At 38.8% G+C, this 14,699-nt stretch overlaps 2 protein-coding genes across 4 annotated transcripts in view; both read left to right on the top strand.

Moving 5' to 3' along the window:
* Nucleotides 1-2,175, top strand: part of gabra2b (gamma-aminobutyric acid type A receptor subunit alpha2b) — a 40,662-nt gene extending 38,487 nt beyond the window's left edge. For all 3 annotated transcript variants that reach the window (XM_086105775.1, XM_086105776.1, XM_086105774.1), the window contains one exon: nt 289-2,175. In XM_086105775.1, the coding sequence (XP_085961901.1) occupies nt 289-597 (309 nt within the window). In that variant the 3' untranslated portion in view covers nt 598-2,175. The remainder of the gene's footprint in view (nt 1-288) is intronic.
* Nucleotides 2,176-3,065: 890 nt separating this feature from the next.
* guf1 (GTP binding elongation factor GUF1) lies at nt 3,066-14,223 on the top strand. The gene is made up of 17 exons (XM_086105772.1): nt 3,066-3,652; nt 3,743-3,854; nt 4,827-4,975; nt 5,444-5,524; nt 5,604-5,681; nt 6,222-6,305; nt 6,385-6,449; nt 6,539-6,742; nt 7,149-7,288; nt 9,230-9,353; nt 9,505-9,637; nt 10,087-10,230; nt 10,440-10,573; nt 10,928-11,029; nt 12,875-12,994; nt 13,074-13,110; nt 13,192-14,223. The coding sequence occupies exons 1-17, from the start codon at nt 3,455-3,457 to the stop codon at nt 13,324-13,326; spliced, it is 2,040 nt and encodes a 679-aa protein (XP_085961898.1). The 5' UTR covers nt 3,066-3,454; the 3' UTR covers nt 13,327-14,223.
* Nucleotides 14,224-14,699: the final 476 nt, after the last annotated feature.

Genomic DNA, 14,699 nt, shown 5'->3' with positions numbered 1-14,699 from the left:
TTCAACAAACTGAACGACTTCATTAACTCGTGTTAATAACTCATAACGCATGACAAATGTGACTACTGCATTTGTCGGGTAGGCGGGACTCTTCACGTAAGCACTAAACATATTGGTTTACATTCTGTTTGTACTTTCTTCTTGATGTTGACGTATAGTTGACTTTTCCATGTTGTACTACAGAGCTAGAGCAGAGGCTTCCATCTTTTCATCACTTTAGGGTTCAATTGACATTTGTGTATGCTTGTCTTTTAGACATTTGAGTTGATTCTTTTGGTCTGTCGACAGAAAAAAGAGAGGGCATCTGTGATCAAGAAGAACAACGCCTATGCTGTAGCAGTGGCCAATTATGCGCCGAATATTACCAAGGACCCCAGCACGCTTCCAACCATTGCCAAAGGAGGCGCTCTGGAACCCAACAAGGCCAACGCAGACGGCAAGGTCCATGAGAGCAAGAAGACATTCAATAGTGTGAGCAAAATTGACAGGATGTCAAGGATTTTGTTTCCCGTTCTCTTTGGTTCCTTCAACCTAGTTTACTGGGCCACCTACTTAAACAGAGAACCCGTCATCAAGGACATGGTGCCCTCCACTTAGAGGCCGGTTTTAACAAGTTCTGGTCAGGGGGCCTCAGAACCAAATACCTCCAGCAGCTGTGTGTACATACAGTACTGTTGCAGAGTGATGTCCTGGATTGCATCGTGATCCTCTAGCTCCACCTATTTTCTACACCGTCTGCGGCACATTTTGACAACTCTGTCTTTTGGAAATGTCCGTTTATTTATATTCCCATTTCAATGTGTGATGACTTCTGCTAGAATGTGTATTTCCTTGAAAGTTTGTTTTTTTCCAGTTGAAGTATGTGACCGCCATGATATCAATGTGAACACAAACATTTACAATGATTTGAAGTTACTTCAAAATACTTCAATTTTGCTGTAATCAACACCATTCGCTTGATGTTTTCTTGTTGTTTTCTTTTTGAGTGAACAAGATTATCAAGGTTACATTTTGATTACATTTGACTCTTTTCTGTTTTGCCAATTTAAACGTGGCCAGGCTTGTTCTGTCCAAGCCAATGCAAAAACACAGTTGTATAGTATTGTTACAGAATCAATGTTTTATTACCTGTGCTATGACTATCGGTATGAGGTTGTAATGAACATAAAAAAACACACACACACACAAACATATTCAGTGTGTTCTAGGCTAAAATGTACACCTATATTTTATTGTAATTGCAAACAAAAATTTAAAAGTTGAAAAACGACAATTTACAGCCAGGCATATTCAAAGCTGAGATATGTTCACGAGACAAGCCTTAAGATACATTTTCACATATGAACACTAAGGGAAGTAATGGTGGAGGAAAATGCAAGAGTAGTTAAAACAAACAAACAAAAAAAATAATAGAGGGGAGGGGAAAAAAGGGTCATGGCTCGTGCAGTGGACATTTTTGGATCGCAGGTAAAGTATCTTACCTTAACCTTACTATCACCAGTTATCTTTCACAATTCAGACAGTGTTTTTCAATCAGATGTTTGATTTTGGCGAGGAAATAGTTTTGTAGCGAGGTGCAAGACTAAACCAAAACAGTACATTTGTAATATTCTTGTTACAACGTAGAGTATGAATTATTTGTGCCGTGTTCATTAAATTTGATTTATTTTTTAATTGCTGCAGTAACTTGAAACGACAAGATTTTAGATGAACTGTAAAAAAAAAAAAAAAAAAAACTGACAGACCTTTTTTTCTTGTGTTGTAATGTGAGAGGATACGGCAATGTTATTTATTGTGGTGTGTGTGTGTGTGTGTGTGTGTGTGTGTGTGTGTGTGTGTGTGTGTGTGTGTGTGTGTGTGTAACATTTCTACTGGCACTCAGAGAGGATAGTGTTTTCTGAAGAAAAATAACCCCAGTCCAATATCAGTAGCCACATATTTTGCATTTCCTTTCAGTAATTTTATCTACTGAACAACAGTCTATTTTTATTTGATTGTTTATTCCAAATTTGCATGACATAACAATCTTGCTTGCTTTCTTATCTTGCCCAACATTCCTTCTTTGCAGATTTATTCTTTGGCATCTTATTAAAATTCTTATACATTTCAGATAAGAATGATTGTTCACAAGGTCGATGCGCTCATTTTCTAATAAAACATATCACCTGAAAATGATATACTGTAGTTACTTGTTATTTTGAGGAATTTTAACACTCTTGTCCTAGTAGTAATACTCTTAAAACTGCTGTGAATTATGGGTTGATGTTTTGATTTCAGAAAAAAAAAAATCAAAGACAGTCAAACTGTCAACGTTGTCAAATCCTTAAAATCACGACAGGCAATTTTAAAACCAAGTAAAACAAGCGTAAAAGTAAGTTAAGCACTGCATATTACGATATCTCACTCAATCCTCCCAACATTATTGACAGAGGCGCCAGATGACGTTGAGTCACGTCAAAGGTTTTACATTTTTCACAGTGTCAGAGCAGTACATTATTACAGCCTCATAATTCACATGGTTCCTACTGTAATTGTTGCATGTTGTCAGCATCCCTCTTTTCTAAAATTAAGATCAACTATTGATCTTGAACTTGAAGAGGAAATTTAATGACTAATGATGCCATTAAAGTTAGAGATAAGCAGTTTGTTTTGAATTTTGTTCGCTAACTTAACCGTGATTTTTGGCCTACACATAATACAGTTCTAACAAGTCCATACGAATAACTGCGATGTGGACTCGATGGAAAAAAGTTTGACACCAAGCCAAATTAATAAATACAATTAAACAAATTCTGACCAATTTATTAATGAAGTGGCCATTAATTTGTCATTATTTCACAATGCACCAACACATTAATCATGAATGCGCATTAAAATGTCTGAAAGCATCCATATCACAACAGATCAGTTATATTTTGAAGAATGTGAGGCGTGACAGGCGGACAGAAAGTGGGTCGAAAAAATGTATATGTCGTGCAAAGCCTCTTCTCCGAGAAGCAGATTCGTTACCATAGAAACTGGCATTCGTTCTTTTTTTTTTTCCTTCAGCGGATTGAGTAGGCGGGAGTTCCAGTTCTCCGACGCATGCAAGTGTTAATCGGGTTTTAAATGCATTTGATGGTCTGTATTATCTGGATATACCATTCTGTAATTAGTACAGGTGTATTGTCGTTGTCTGTCTTACTTGCACTGCGAAGACTCTATTTCCCACAATCCTTTGCTGCTGGAACGTCGACCAAGATGTCAGCGCCCGAGAGGTTGGTGTCCGGGGTTGTTGCAGGACTGTAAGCTTCCAAAAAAAAAAGGTCACAATTTAAAAAAATAATTATATACCTCCATTAATGCGAACTGATGTGACTCTCTTAGCATTGTTTGCAACATTTTTTTATATTGCGTCAGCAGTGGATATGTTGTACTTTACTTATCTTGATCACGTTGTGGGATTTTAAAAGAAATGATTGTTTCTGTCGTGCACCAGTGGTGTGGAACGCCACTGTCACAATGTGTTTTACTATTTAAAATGTGCAGACGGAAAATTCCAAACCATATTATGAATTATTCCGTCTTAAAACGTTGCTGTATGCAGAGGCTGCCTGTTTTTTCGAATAATTTCAAGCTGCAGCTCTCGAATCTCAGCACACAAAGTGACAAGGTAACACCACCTGTGAAATAAAACGTCTTGTTTTCTAGTTAGAGTCTTAAATGTAGTATTGACCAAATTTTGTCTTATTGTGTCGCGTAGGAAGTCATTGACCTATCCGAGTTTCCTGTGGATAGAATCAGAAATTTTTGCATCATTGCACATATTGATCATGGAAAAAGCACACTGGCTGACAGACTATTGGAAATGACAGGTATGTTTGCAAACATGGCTGGATATCGAACCACCGATCAGCAATTCCGATTGATTCTTTTTTGTATATTCAATTTGAGATAAACAACTCTTTTTCGACATGTTGAAAGCAAAATCATTAAATTGCATTCTTGTCGTTTTAGGAGTACCTGAATCACATCTTAGTTTTGAGCATGTCACCACAAAATTGTTACTAAATTTACAACACACGTGCAAAGTCTATCGAGATCCTGTACAAACCTTGTTAAAAAAGAAAAAAAAAAAGACACTGCAGACGACAGTCAATACATCAGCATCTTGTTCAATGTTCCAAATAGTCATGGCCCGATTTTAGATTGTGACGGGCTTAAAAGTGAGCAAAAATATTGCAGTATCACCGTACTAAAATTACAACTCTACATTTACCTTTTTGAAATATTTGAGTGAATACAAAACATGTTTCAATCTATTTGATTTGTTAATAAATATAGAATATTGAGTACAGAAAAAAACGTGTAACATGTTAAGTGTCAATAAATAAATGTTAACCTTCCTCTGTTTTAATTCTTGTTAGAGAGTACCCGCTGGCATTTTTTTTAAACAATGCACAGGGCAAAAAGTGTGCGTAACTGCCCAATGGGGGAAAGTTAATTGGAGGTTGCTTGTTTACTCAACTTTGCAAGCAGCCCATCATATTGTGCCCTGTACAGACATGCCCTCAAAAAAACAAGAGAAGAGTTCATTTCCGGTGACAGCCAGTATTAGCGCTCAATGAAACCTTGATTTTTGAGAAACCATAATTAACTGTCAAAGCGGTAATTGGCACATGCCTAGTTCCAATCAGTTGGTATAAATTATATATATTTTCAGTATTAGATCTCTTTATGTTGTTTAGGTAGACTGAGAAGTGTCCAATGTGTTTCCATTCGTCATGTTTTGGGTTGTCGTGAACCATGTGTTGAAGTAAGGTATCATTAATGGCTGTCATTACCAGGCGCTATAGCAAAGACAGACGAGAACAAACAGGTGCTGGACAAACTCCAGGTGGAGCGAGAGAGAGGCATAACCGTCAAGGCTCAGACGGCCTCTTTGTTTTACACACACCACGGCCAACAGCACCTCCTGAACCTCATTGACACACCAGTAAGTCCACTATTGGATTTTGTGAAATAAAGTCAAACGCAACCCATTCTGGACTATTAGTCAACTGCTGTGTCGTGACGATTTCCAACGAAATCGTGGAATGAGAAAAAAAGAAAATAGTTCCAGCTCGGGTCAAGCTATTTGCCATTGTGACGCTATTATTAACTGTCAGGAAATCTTTGAAGTTACATTTGAACTTTTACTAGTCTTCATATTAAGATGACTAAATAATGACTTTGTGGTCATGATGTCCCTTTGCTTCTCCACCTGTCCAAAAATGAATACCTGATGAAGTGTACACAGTTTTCTATTTTTTATCGTCGCCATCCATTTAGAAAGGTCTATTTCTGGTTACTGGTGAGACAAATTTGCCCGCTTTTTTTTAGAGCGTTAACCCTGTAATAATATTCTTGACAGCCATATTCATTCCGCTGATCGTAGCTGTTTTTATGTGTCGTCTCTCCACAGGGACACGTTGACTTCAGCTATGAAGTGTCTCGGTCCATATCTGCCTGTCAGGGTGTCCTGCTGCTTGTCGACGCCAATCAGGTACAAGGGCCGCGGCCTGGGTGTTTCTGCAAATGTGTGTAGTCGATGCATGCCATTGTTGATGTCTGTGTCGTTTTAGGGCATTCAAGCGCAGACAGTGGCCAACTTCTATCTGGCTTTTGAAGCTCAACTCACGATCATCCCTGTCATTAACAAGGTAATACGTAAACTGCTTGGCCTTTGATTTTAGTGGACGTCTTAGCACCCTTAAGGTTGTACGAACCGAACATTTTATCAACGTGTCCAAGGCAGAAATATGCGTGCATTTTTGAGTGAAGTGGATTTAACCGAATTTGAGGATGGATGGGGTAGCATTGCAAGGCACTTTGACTATATTGTGCACCCAATTGCTCACGAGAAAGTGAACTGCGTTTCGTCCTTGGGTGGATTTAAAAGTGCCCAATTCTGATGTAATGCCTTAATTTTTTATATTTTTTCGACCGTCTCATCATATACTTTGACTGTAAAACCAGATTTAATAGTCGATGCTTTTACTTTCATTTATAGTCACGGGATGTTTTTTGAATGTGTTTATTTTTGCTATTTGGGCAGAAGTGGATGTCTATTTGTCACCAATTGGTGCGTTTGGATGACAACGCGGATTATGTTGGACCTTGGCAGTTTCACTCGTATGCATGTTTTTTGGTCTTGAGGGCCTTCTGGATCTAATATTTTATTTCCAATTATTTTCCTCCAGATTGATTTGAAAAACGCGGATCCAGAGAGAGTGGAGTCCCAGATTGAAAATGTGTTTGACATTCCTCGCGAGGACTGCATTCGGGTAAGTTGAAGAACACGTTTGCACCATTTTTCGGCTCCATCATGTAAATAATTGTTTTTGTGAATTCCTCTTTTTTCAGATATCAGCTAAACTGGGTACAAATGTTGAAAATGTTCTCCAAGCCGTTGTTGAGAGAATTCCACCGTAAGATGCTGCCCAAGAAAGCTGCTATTTGGTACTTATGGCAATATTGAGACATATCACTGCAATTTTTTTTCCCCATGTTCCCTCAGGCCTACAGCAATTGTTCATGACCCATTCAAAGCACTGGTCTTTGACTCCAATTTTGACCACTACAGAGGAGTAGTAGCTAACATTGCTGTGTTTGCTGGTCATGTCAAAAAAGGGGACAAGATCGTCTCCGCACATCTTGGCAAAGCCTACGAGGTCAACGAGCTCGGACTTCTTGGTCCACAGGAGCATCCCACACAGAAATTGTAAGATGCATTCTGTCTTGACTCACATTTTTTCTGCTTATCCACCACCACCATGGTTTTAAAATAAAACATGTCATGATGTAGATGTTTTTGTATTATTTCACAATTTAAATTTCCTTGTTGTTTCATTAAAAGGTTTTCGGCATTCTGTCAAAATACTGCACACAAAGGTTAAAATGTTATCCCACACATAACTTCGGTAAAGTGTACATTTAAGCACTTTGAATGTTGATTTTTAAACTAATACGGCAGTATTTCTGTAAGTACAAAGTGGCCAAACAATGAGTCTTTGCAACAAGCATGCATAGGCAATAGAGTAATGCGCTGTTCATGCATGGATTCGTATAACTTGTCCATTCAGATGCTTCTTTCGCTTGTTTTGAGATTGAGGTGGTTTGCGTCTCAGATTTGCGGGACAGGTGGGCTACCTCATAGCCGGGATGAAGGAGGTAAAGGAGGCACAGATTGGGGACACCCTCTACCACCAGGACCAGCCAGTGGAAGCTCTGCCTGGCTTTAAGCCAGCTAAAGCAATGGTGTTTGCTGGTAAGAAATATAGTTCATGTAACTACTAACGTAGTATCGTTCATGAAAACTAAAAAAATAACTAAAACAAAAAATTGGCAAAATAAAATGAAAATGGCAATGCTTTAAAAAACAAAATGAAAACAAAAAGATACTTCATCTTTTGTTTATAAAACTTATTAAACAATACTTATTGCAAAAATAGAACTTTCATCTCAGTATTAGTGGACGTCTGACCAGAAGAAGAAGAGGGAAAGTCAGTCATTTAAGGATTTCTCTTCCTCCGCGTGTTTGTTAATTTCGGATGATTAGGATGTTGGTTATCCAAATACAGGCTGGAGTCATTGAACAGTTCCTTCGAAGGGTTTAATTCATTTTTATGCAGTTTACGAATCCATTCGGGCTCCGGAGGGTTTCAGATTTCAGTCAGGAAGCGTAGAAAAAACACAGTCATGAGATTATATAGAGACGATATGATAATGAGAGGCGGGCAGTCCTTCCCCTTATGTAAAAATCAGAAACAAAGAAAGGTCTATGCACTTCGATCTTGGCATGTTAACAAAGTCCAGACTTTTGCTGCTGTGAATAAATCTCGAGACAGGAGTTCCTCCTTAGGGAGACTTGACAGCCTTCAGGGACCTTGCAGAGATGGGGGTGCGAAAGAAGACACTTGGGGGAAGTGGATGTAAGCTTAACACTACATTCTTTAAGGTAAGAAAACCTTTATTAGTCTCGCAATGGAGAAATTCCCAATTCACAGCAGCAAAATTCTGAAAGGAAGATGTAGAAGAACAAAATAAATAGGAGCTGCTGGAAGGCAGCCACTCACGCGGCGCCATTTTGAAGTCAAAATAACAAAAATAACACAACACAACACATAGGACACAGACAGTCGTGCAATCTTCACCACTTTTCTGCATACACTTTATTTTAAGTGTTTGAAACAGAACCAACAACAGAGAGGGGCTAAATACAATCACAGTAAGGAATAAATACCTTAACAATCCCTCTTTTGATCACAAAATCATCTACGTCAAATCTCTTGTCAAAAATCTATGTTGCGCAAAGCACAAACACTGTCACACAAACTACAACAGGAAATAACAGTCTTAATGAAGGTTGACACCAATCTCCCCCATCAGTAGAGAAATGGAGACCAAAATGACCAGTTTAATCAGAAAGATATATGTTATTAGCTCTGGGCCGCCTGATAACTCTGTCTTGATTTCACATCAGTCGTCCCTCCGAATGTCACTTTGAAGTTGGAGATGCTTCTCGGGTGAAAAGGTCAACTTGCAGGCATGAGGAAGAAGCAGGGTCTGTGCGTTCCCATGCTGGCATGGGAAAGTTATGCAGGATGTCCAAAAAAAAAAAAATATATATATATATATATATATATATATATATATATATATAAAAATTCCTCGTCTCACCCCCCCTCGGGTGGTGTCCGTCCCTCATTCAGCTCGGGTCCTCTACCAGAGGCCAGGAAGCTTGAGGGTTCTGCGCAGTATCCATGCTGTTCCTAGAACTGCACATTTCTGGACTGAGATGTCCGATGTTGTTCCCGGGATCTGTTGCAACCACTCATCTAGTTTGGGGGTCACTGCCCCGAGTGCTCCGACCACCGCAGGCACGACTGTCGCCTTTACCTTCCAGGCTCTCTCCAGGTCCTCTCTGAGCCCTTGGTATTTCTCGAGTTTCTCGTGTTCCTTCTTTCTGATGTTTCCATCACTTGGGACCGCTACATCCACTACAACGGCTTTCCATATATATATATATATATATATATATATATATATATATATATATATATATATATACACGCATTTTCTTATCTTATACACGCACACGCACACACTGTATATAGAAATAAAAAGGAAAATTCCCAAACTATTATAACCCTAAGCTGCCCCACCAACCACCACCTCTAAATTTAGCTGGGGTTCGCTTGTTTCTCAGGTATGTATCCAGTGGACCAGTCAGAATACCCGGGCCTTCGTAGCGCCATCGAGAGACTGACACTAAACGACTCAAGTGTCACAGTGCAGAGAGACAGCAGTTTGGCGCTTGGAGCTGGTTGGAGGTCAGTACCAAACTGGTTTTACAATCACTACCTGAAGAGTATGTGTGTCATATGTTTCAGACGAGTTCTGACATGTTTCGGTGTTGATGGGTGAATAAACAAGCAGCTTTCCCTATAATGAATGTAATGTAACACCAGTGGGAATCCGCAGGCTGGGCTTCCTGGGACTCCTTCATATGGAGGTGTTTAATCAGAGGCTGGAGCAGGAATACAACACCTCTGTTATCATAACAGCACCAACGGTACCTTACAAGGCGGTGCTCTCGTCAGCTAAACTCATCAAGGTAAGAGTTGCTCCCAGACCGCATTTCCTACCCTTACTTGAGAGTTACATTCCAGTCACTGTAAGCAAAATGCAAGTTTCCAAGACTGAATTAATGATATGCTAACGTAGTTGTCCGGTGGTGTTTGTAGACTAAAATGAAATCATGAAGGGTGTAATCGATATGTTCTCTTTGCATGTCTCAGGCCATTTGAATATTTCCCGCTTATGGTTTTTCATTCCACTTGTCAAGATTTAAGGTCCAAATATTTTGTGTATGTGTCACATTAATGAATCCGTCCATTAATGAAACCATAATAGTTCATCTCTGGAACTATATTTTTAAATACACTGGAGTTGACTTAATCTCAGTTTTCAATTGTGCTTCTTACATATGAGAGCATCAGTAGAAACTGGAACTGAAGATAATGGCTCGTGTTCACTTGTAGATCTTGTTGGCACTTGTTACAGGAACATGGCAAGGAGGAGATCACAGTAGTGAACCCAGCTCAGTTTCCAGACAGATCGGTAGTGTCGGAGTACTTAGAACCAATGGTGATGGGGACCATTTTAGCACCTGACGCATACACTGGCAAGATTATGACTCTCTGCTTGGTAAGATTGTTTTTTTTTTATATCCTCCTTTACATATATTCTGCATAACAGATATGCACTTGAATATTTTTTCTGCCATTGTAATTTACTCACACACACACACACACACACACACACACACACACACACACACACACACACACACACACACACACACACACACACACAAAACCATACACACTAAAATTGTGTTGTTTGTACCCATATAGAATCGCAGAGGAATCCAGAATAATATGATGTATGTAGATGACCATCGTGTGATGATGAAGTATCTCTTTCCTTTAAATGAAATTGTTATGGATTTCTATGACCTCCTCAAGTCCCTCTCTTCTGGATATGCCAGGTAAAATAATTTATGGAAGATCATAGTCCGTTTTCATTCTTGAAAATTTGCCAAAATGACAAGAAATAATTTTACGTCACATGTCATGTGTTTAAAGGGTGAGGAGTATGAGAGGAATTAATGAAACAATCATTAAAAAAAATGTCAATGGTGTGAAATTTATTGTTGCCGTCATGCGGTGAAAAATTGTCCTCAATGGGCTGTCATGTGCCGAAACATAGTTGGCGATAGGGTGGAAACACACCGGCCGTTCGGGAAAATGAACATATTTTTCCTGAAATTCCCAATGGCCACCCTGTCCTTGTCTACTTGCATTCTAAGTATTCAACATGTGACATCCATTCTCCTTCCTAGCTTTGACTATGAAAATGCAGGCTATCAGGCTGCTGACCTCATAAAGATGGATATTCTTTTGAATGGACGCCCGGTGGAAGAACTCACCACAATTGTGCACAGGTAGGTTTCATACAGCAGAGGTTAGATTTTGTGTAATGAATACATTTTTTTTTTCCTCTACCAAATAGCCAAACTATACAAAAGTGCGGTGTTACAAAACACTCCCCATTGGTTCATGAATTTCAAAAGCCTTAATTTGTTTGACGCACCACCTTATTTAAGGCAAACCCAAATGATTCAATGATCCATGCAAATACAGTAATATGTAGCATAAAAATAGACAGGGAAAAAAATGGGCTGTCCCCCCCCCCCCCCCCCCAAATGAATTTCCCTGGCATTCACAAGTCTCAGGAAAACTCCATGCTCCATGATTTACAACCAACTTCAAACTTCAACAAGTTACACCTCATAGGCAACAATGAGCTAAATCGTGGAAAAGTTGTACATTCAAAGAAAAATTGGGTTTGGGCTACGATCCTAAAAGCAGACTGCCGACTTTCCAAACTGTCAACAGTGAAATACGCTGCTTTAGAAGATGTGAAATCCATCCAGTCTTGTGACATGTAACAGGTTGCCCATATATGGGTTTATATTATGTATAGCGCTTACCAAGGGCATGCATGAGATGTCTCAAATATTTCACACTGGATCTTTTAAATGAAAACACCCTTGACTTTGTCGTGATGGGATGATTGTCATTATTCTGCATGAATCCATGGAAAGAAATCCCTTTTTGGGTTTGAATCATCAGCCTCAGTCTCACGACAAGGGTTAAATGGGCCTTGGTTGCTGTTGAGATTAAGATAAGAAAACCTTTATTTGTCCCACATTGGAGAAATTTGCAATTAGTCAGACTTTATGGAGTATAAAACGTATTGGATAGCCAGGGTAACATGCAAAAAACTGTCGACTTGGCAGTCAGTGTTACATTTTCTATTACGTAGCAGACAAGGACAATGGAGTCACAGATCTAAAGTGATGACGCACAGAAGTCGTGCTTAATGTATGCACCAAAACCAGTGGAGAAGCAAGTGCACATCCTGGTAATTGAAGTCTTTCAAAACACTGATGAAGGCTGCTCCCCCAACCGTGTCTGCCACAGTCCTTGGAGCTGTGCCCAGCATGGTCTTACTTGACCATTCTTTCAAGGCAATGGGATTTCAAGGCAGGGACACTGTAAAACACGTTTTCTGTTCCTCCTCGAGTTGTCATCAGACACCTATTCAAAGGGATATCATTGCATTAGAGGATTACATTACATTATGTTGATTCTGTTGTGTGTATTTGAATGAGACATGTTTTATTATTGAAATTATGGTCTTTTATGATTCGTGCACATCATTTTGTTACAGCTGCCGTTGTTGTTCAAGCACTCTGGAAAGAGACTTGATTTGCGTTGACCTGAGATGGTTTGCCCTTACAGGTGCATCTCAAAGGAAATAAATAAAAAAACGAATAAATATAAAAACAATGTTACGTAGATTCACGACACCAAGTGAAATATTTCATGATTTTCTTATTTATTTTTCAGATGACAAACGCTTACAGCTAATGAATACTCATTCACTGTCTCAATAGTCAAAAGTCAAAATGACTTGTAATGTAGAAATTAGGTAGGATTTGGCTGACTGAAAAGTATTTTTTCTGTGTGTTTAATGAATTTGCCAGTTTCATGTTTTGAGTTGAACGACAGTACTTAAATAATTTTTTTCTTGGGTAGTCTCAGTATCTCAGATGTACCGGTACCTGTATACATCTCTGTTTTTCTGTAATTCATTATTGCATATTCAGAGTAGGGTGGATTTTAGACTAGCACTTTTGGTTGGCTGCTGCCATGAACTGCCGAGGACACGGGTGTATCAAATGTGTTTTTGCGGATTTGCCATTGTTGTTTTCTCTTTGCAGAGCACGTGCATACAGCACAGGAAAAGCCATATGTGAGCGACTCAAGGATTCAATACCAAGGCAAATGTTTGAAATTGCTGTACAAGCGTCTATTGGAAGTAAAATCATTGCAAGAGAGACGTGAGTAAAAGGCGATTTATTTACTATGCACCAAAAATTTCCTTTAGGCAAGTAGCATACCATTGTGTGGCTCTTTCAGGATAAAGGCGTATAGAAAAAATGTCCTCGCAAAATGTGTAAGTGTCCTTTTTATTTTTCTATTCATACTGTGCCATTTGTAATGACATTTTCACAAATTAAGCATTATTTGTTGCAAGTATGGAGGTGACATAACACGCAAGATGAAGCTCCTGAAAAAACAGGCAGAAGGCAAAAAGAAGATGAGGCGTATTGGCAACGTGGACGTACCCAAAGATGTTTTTATTAATGTTCTGAAGAGGAAAGACAACTAGAGTAATTGTATTGTTTAAAAAAAAAAAAAAAATATATATATATATATATATATATATATATATATATACACACAGTGTATACCTGTGTATATATATATAATCGTCAGCCTTTAAAATAATGACCTAAGTACAATTTTGACAAGGGTTCTTCTTTTATCGCCTCAGGATGCTGGCCAACTCTGCTAAAATCGGCTGAATCCTTAGTTAAACAGATCATTCACATCTACACCTGAAATGAAATTATTAATATATAGAAGATGATCAGTTTTTCATGTTTTCTGAAAAAAATTGACTTAGGCAATTATTTTAAGAAAGTGACAATCTATCTATCACTCTCTCTCTCTCTCTCTCTCTCTCTATATATATATATATATATATGTATATATATGTGTGTATGTATATATATATATATATGTATATATGTATATATAGGGCGGCCCGGTAGTCCAGTGGTTAGCACGTCGGCTTCACAGTGCAGAGGTACCGGGTTCAATTCCAGCTCCGGCCTCCCTGTGTGGAGTTTGCATGTTCTCCCCGGGCCTGCGTGGGTTTTCTCCGGGTGCTCCGGTTTCCTCCCACATTCCAAAAACATGCATGGCAGGCTGATTGGTCGCTCTAAATTGTCCCTAGGTGTGAGTGTGAGTGTGGGCGTGGATGGTTGTTCGTCTCTGTGTGCCCTGCGATTGGCTGGCAACTGATTCAGGGTGTCCCCCGCCTACTGCCCGGGGTTGGCTGGGATAGGCTCCAGCACCCCCCGCGACCCTAGTGAGGATCAAGCGGTTCGGAAAATGGATGGATATGTATATATATATATATACACACACGTGTGTGTGTGTAATATGTTTCCATGGAGGTGAGACTGCATTGTTCATTTCTAAATAAAATGGTACTGAAAAATGTGTGTAATTTTTTTTCTTTTATACGCCTGGCAAATAATAGCATTAAAAGTTGAATTCATTAAGTTTCAGCAAAAAAAACATTTCCCCTCTTGAATTTATTGCCTACAAATAAAGGTAATTCGTTTACATAAACAAAACAGCAGAAATCTATACCTATATCTATAATACAGTACTTTGCGGATAACAAATACTGTACTTACTGTACTGTACTGCAGTGTGACATGGCACTAACACAAATGACGTGGGCATTTTATTTGATCCTGCTTATACTTCTCATATGATTGCACATATAAATGAACTGTTATTTTTGTCCCTTAATAGTAATTGAAATATCGTAATTATTCAATGTTTAAACTAGTCTTCTTTTCCCGAAAAAATCACATCACTGGGTCGGCTCTATTTATTATATGTCCAGATTAAGGATATCTGCAACTGTTGTTTTCTTTACAATGATGTCTTCTAATGGATACGGGT

The sequence above is a fragment of the Hippocampus guttulatus genome, chromosome 2 (genome assembly GCF_054856545.1).
Source record: "Hippocampus guttulatus isolate MCC_2025c chromosome 2, RoL_Hgut_1.0, whole genome shotgun sequence".
In the NCBI taxonomy this organism is placed as follows: Eukaryota; Metazoa; Chordata; class Actinopteri; order Syngnathiformes; family Syngnathidae; genus Hippocampus; species Hippocampus guttulatus.
Note: the sequence above shows the minus strand (reverse complement) of the source record. Positions and strands in the feature narration are given on the sequence as shown.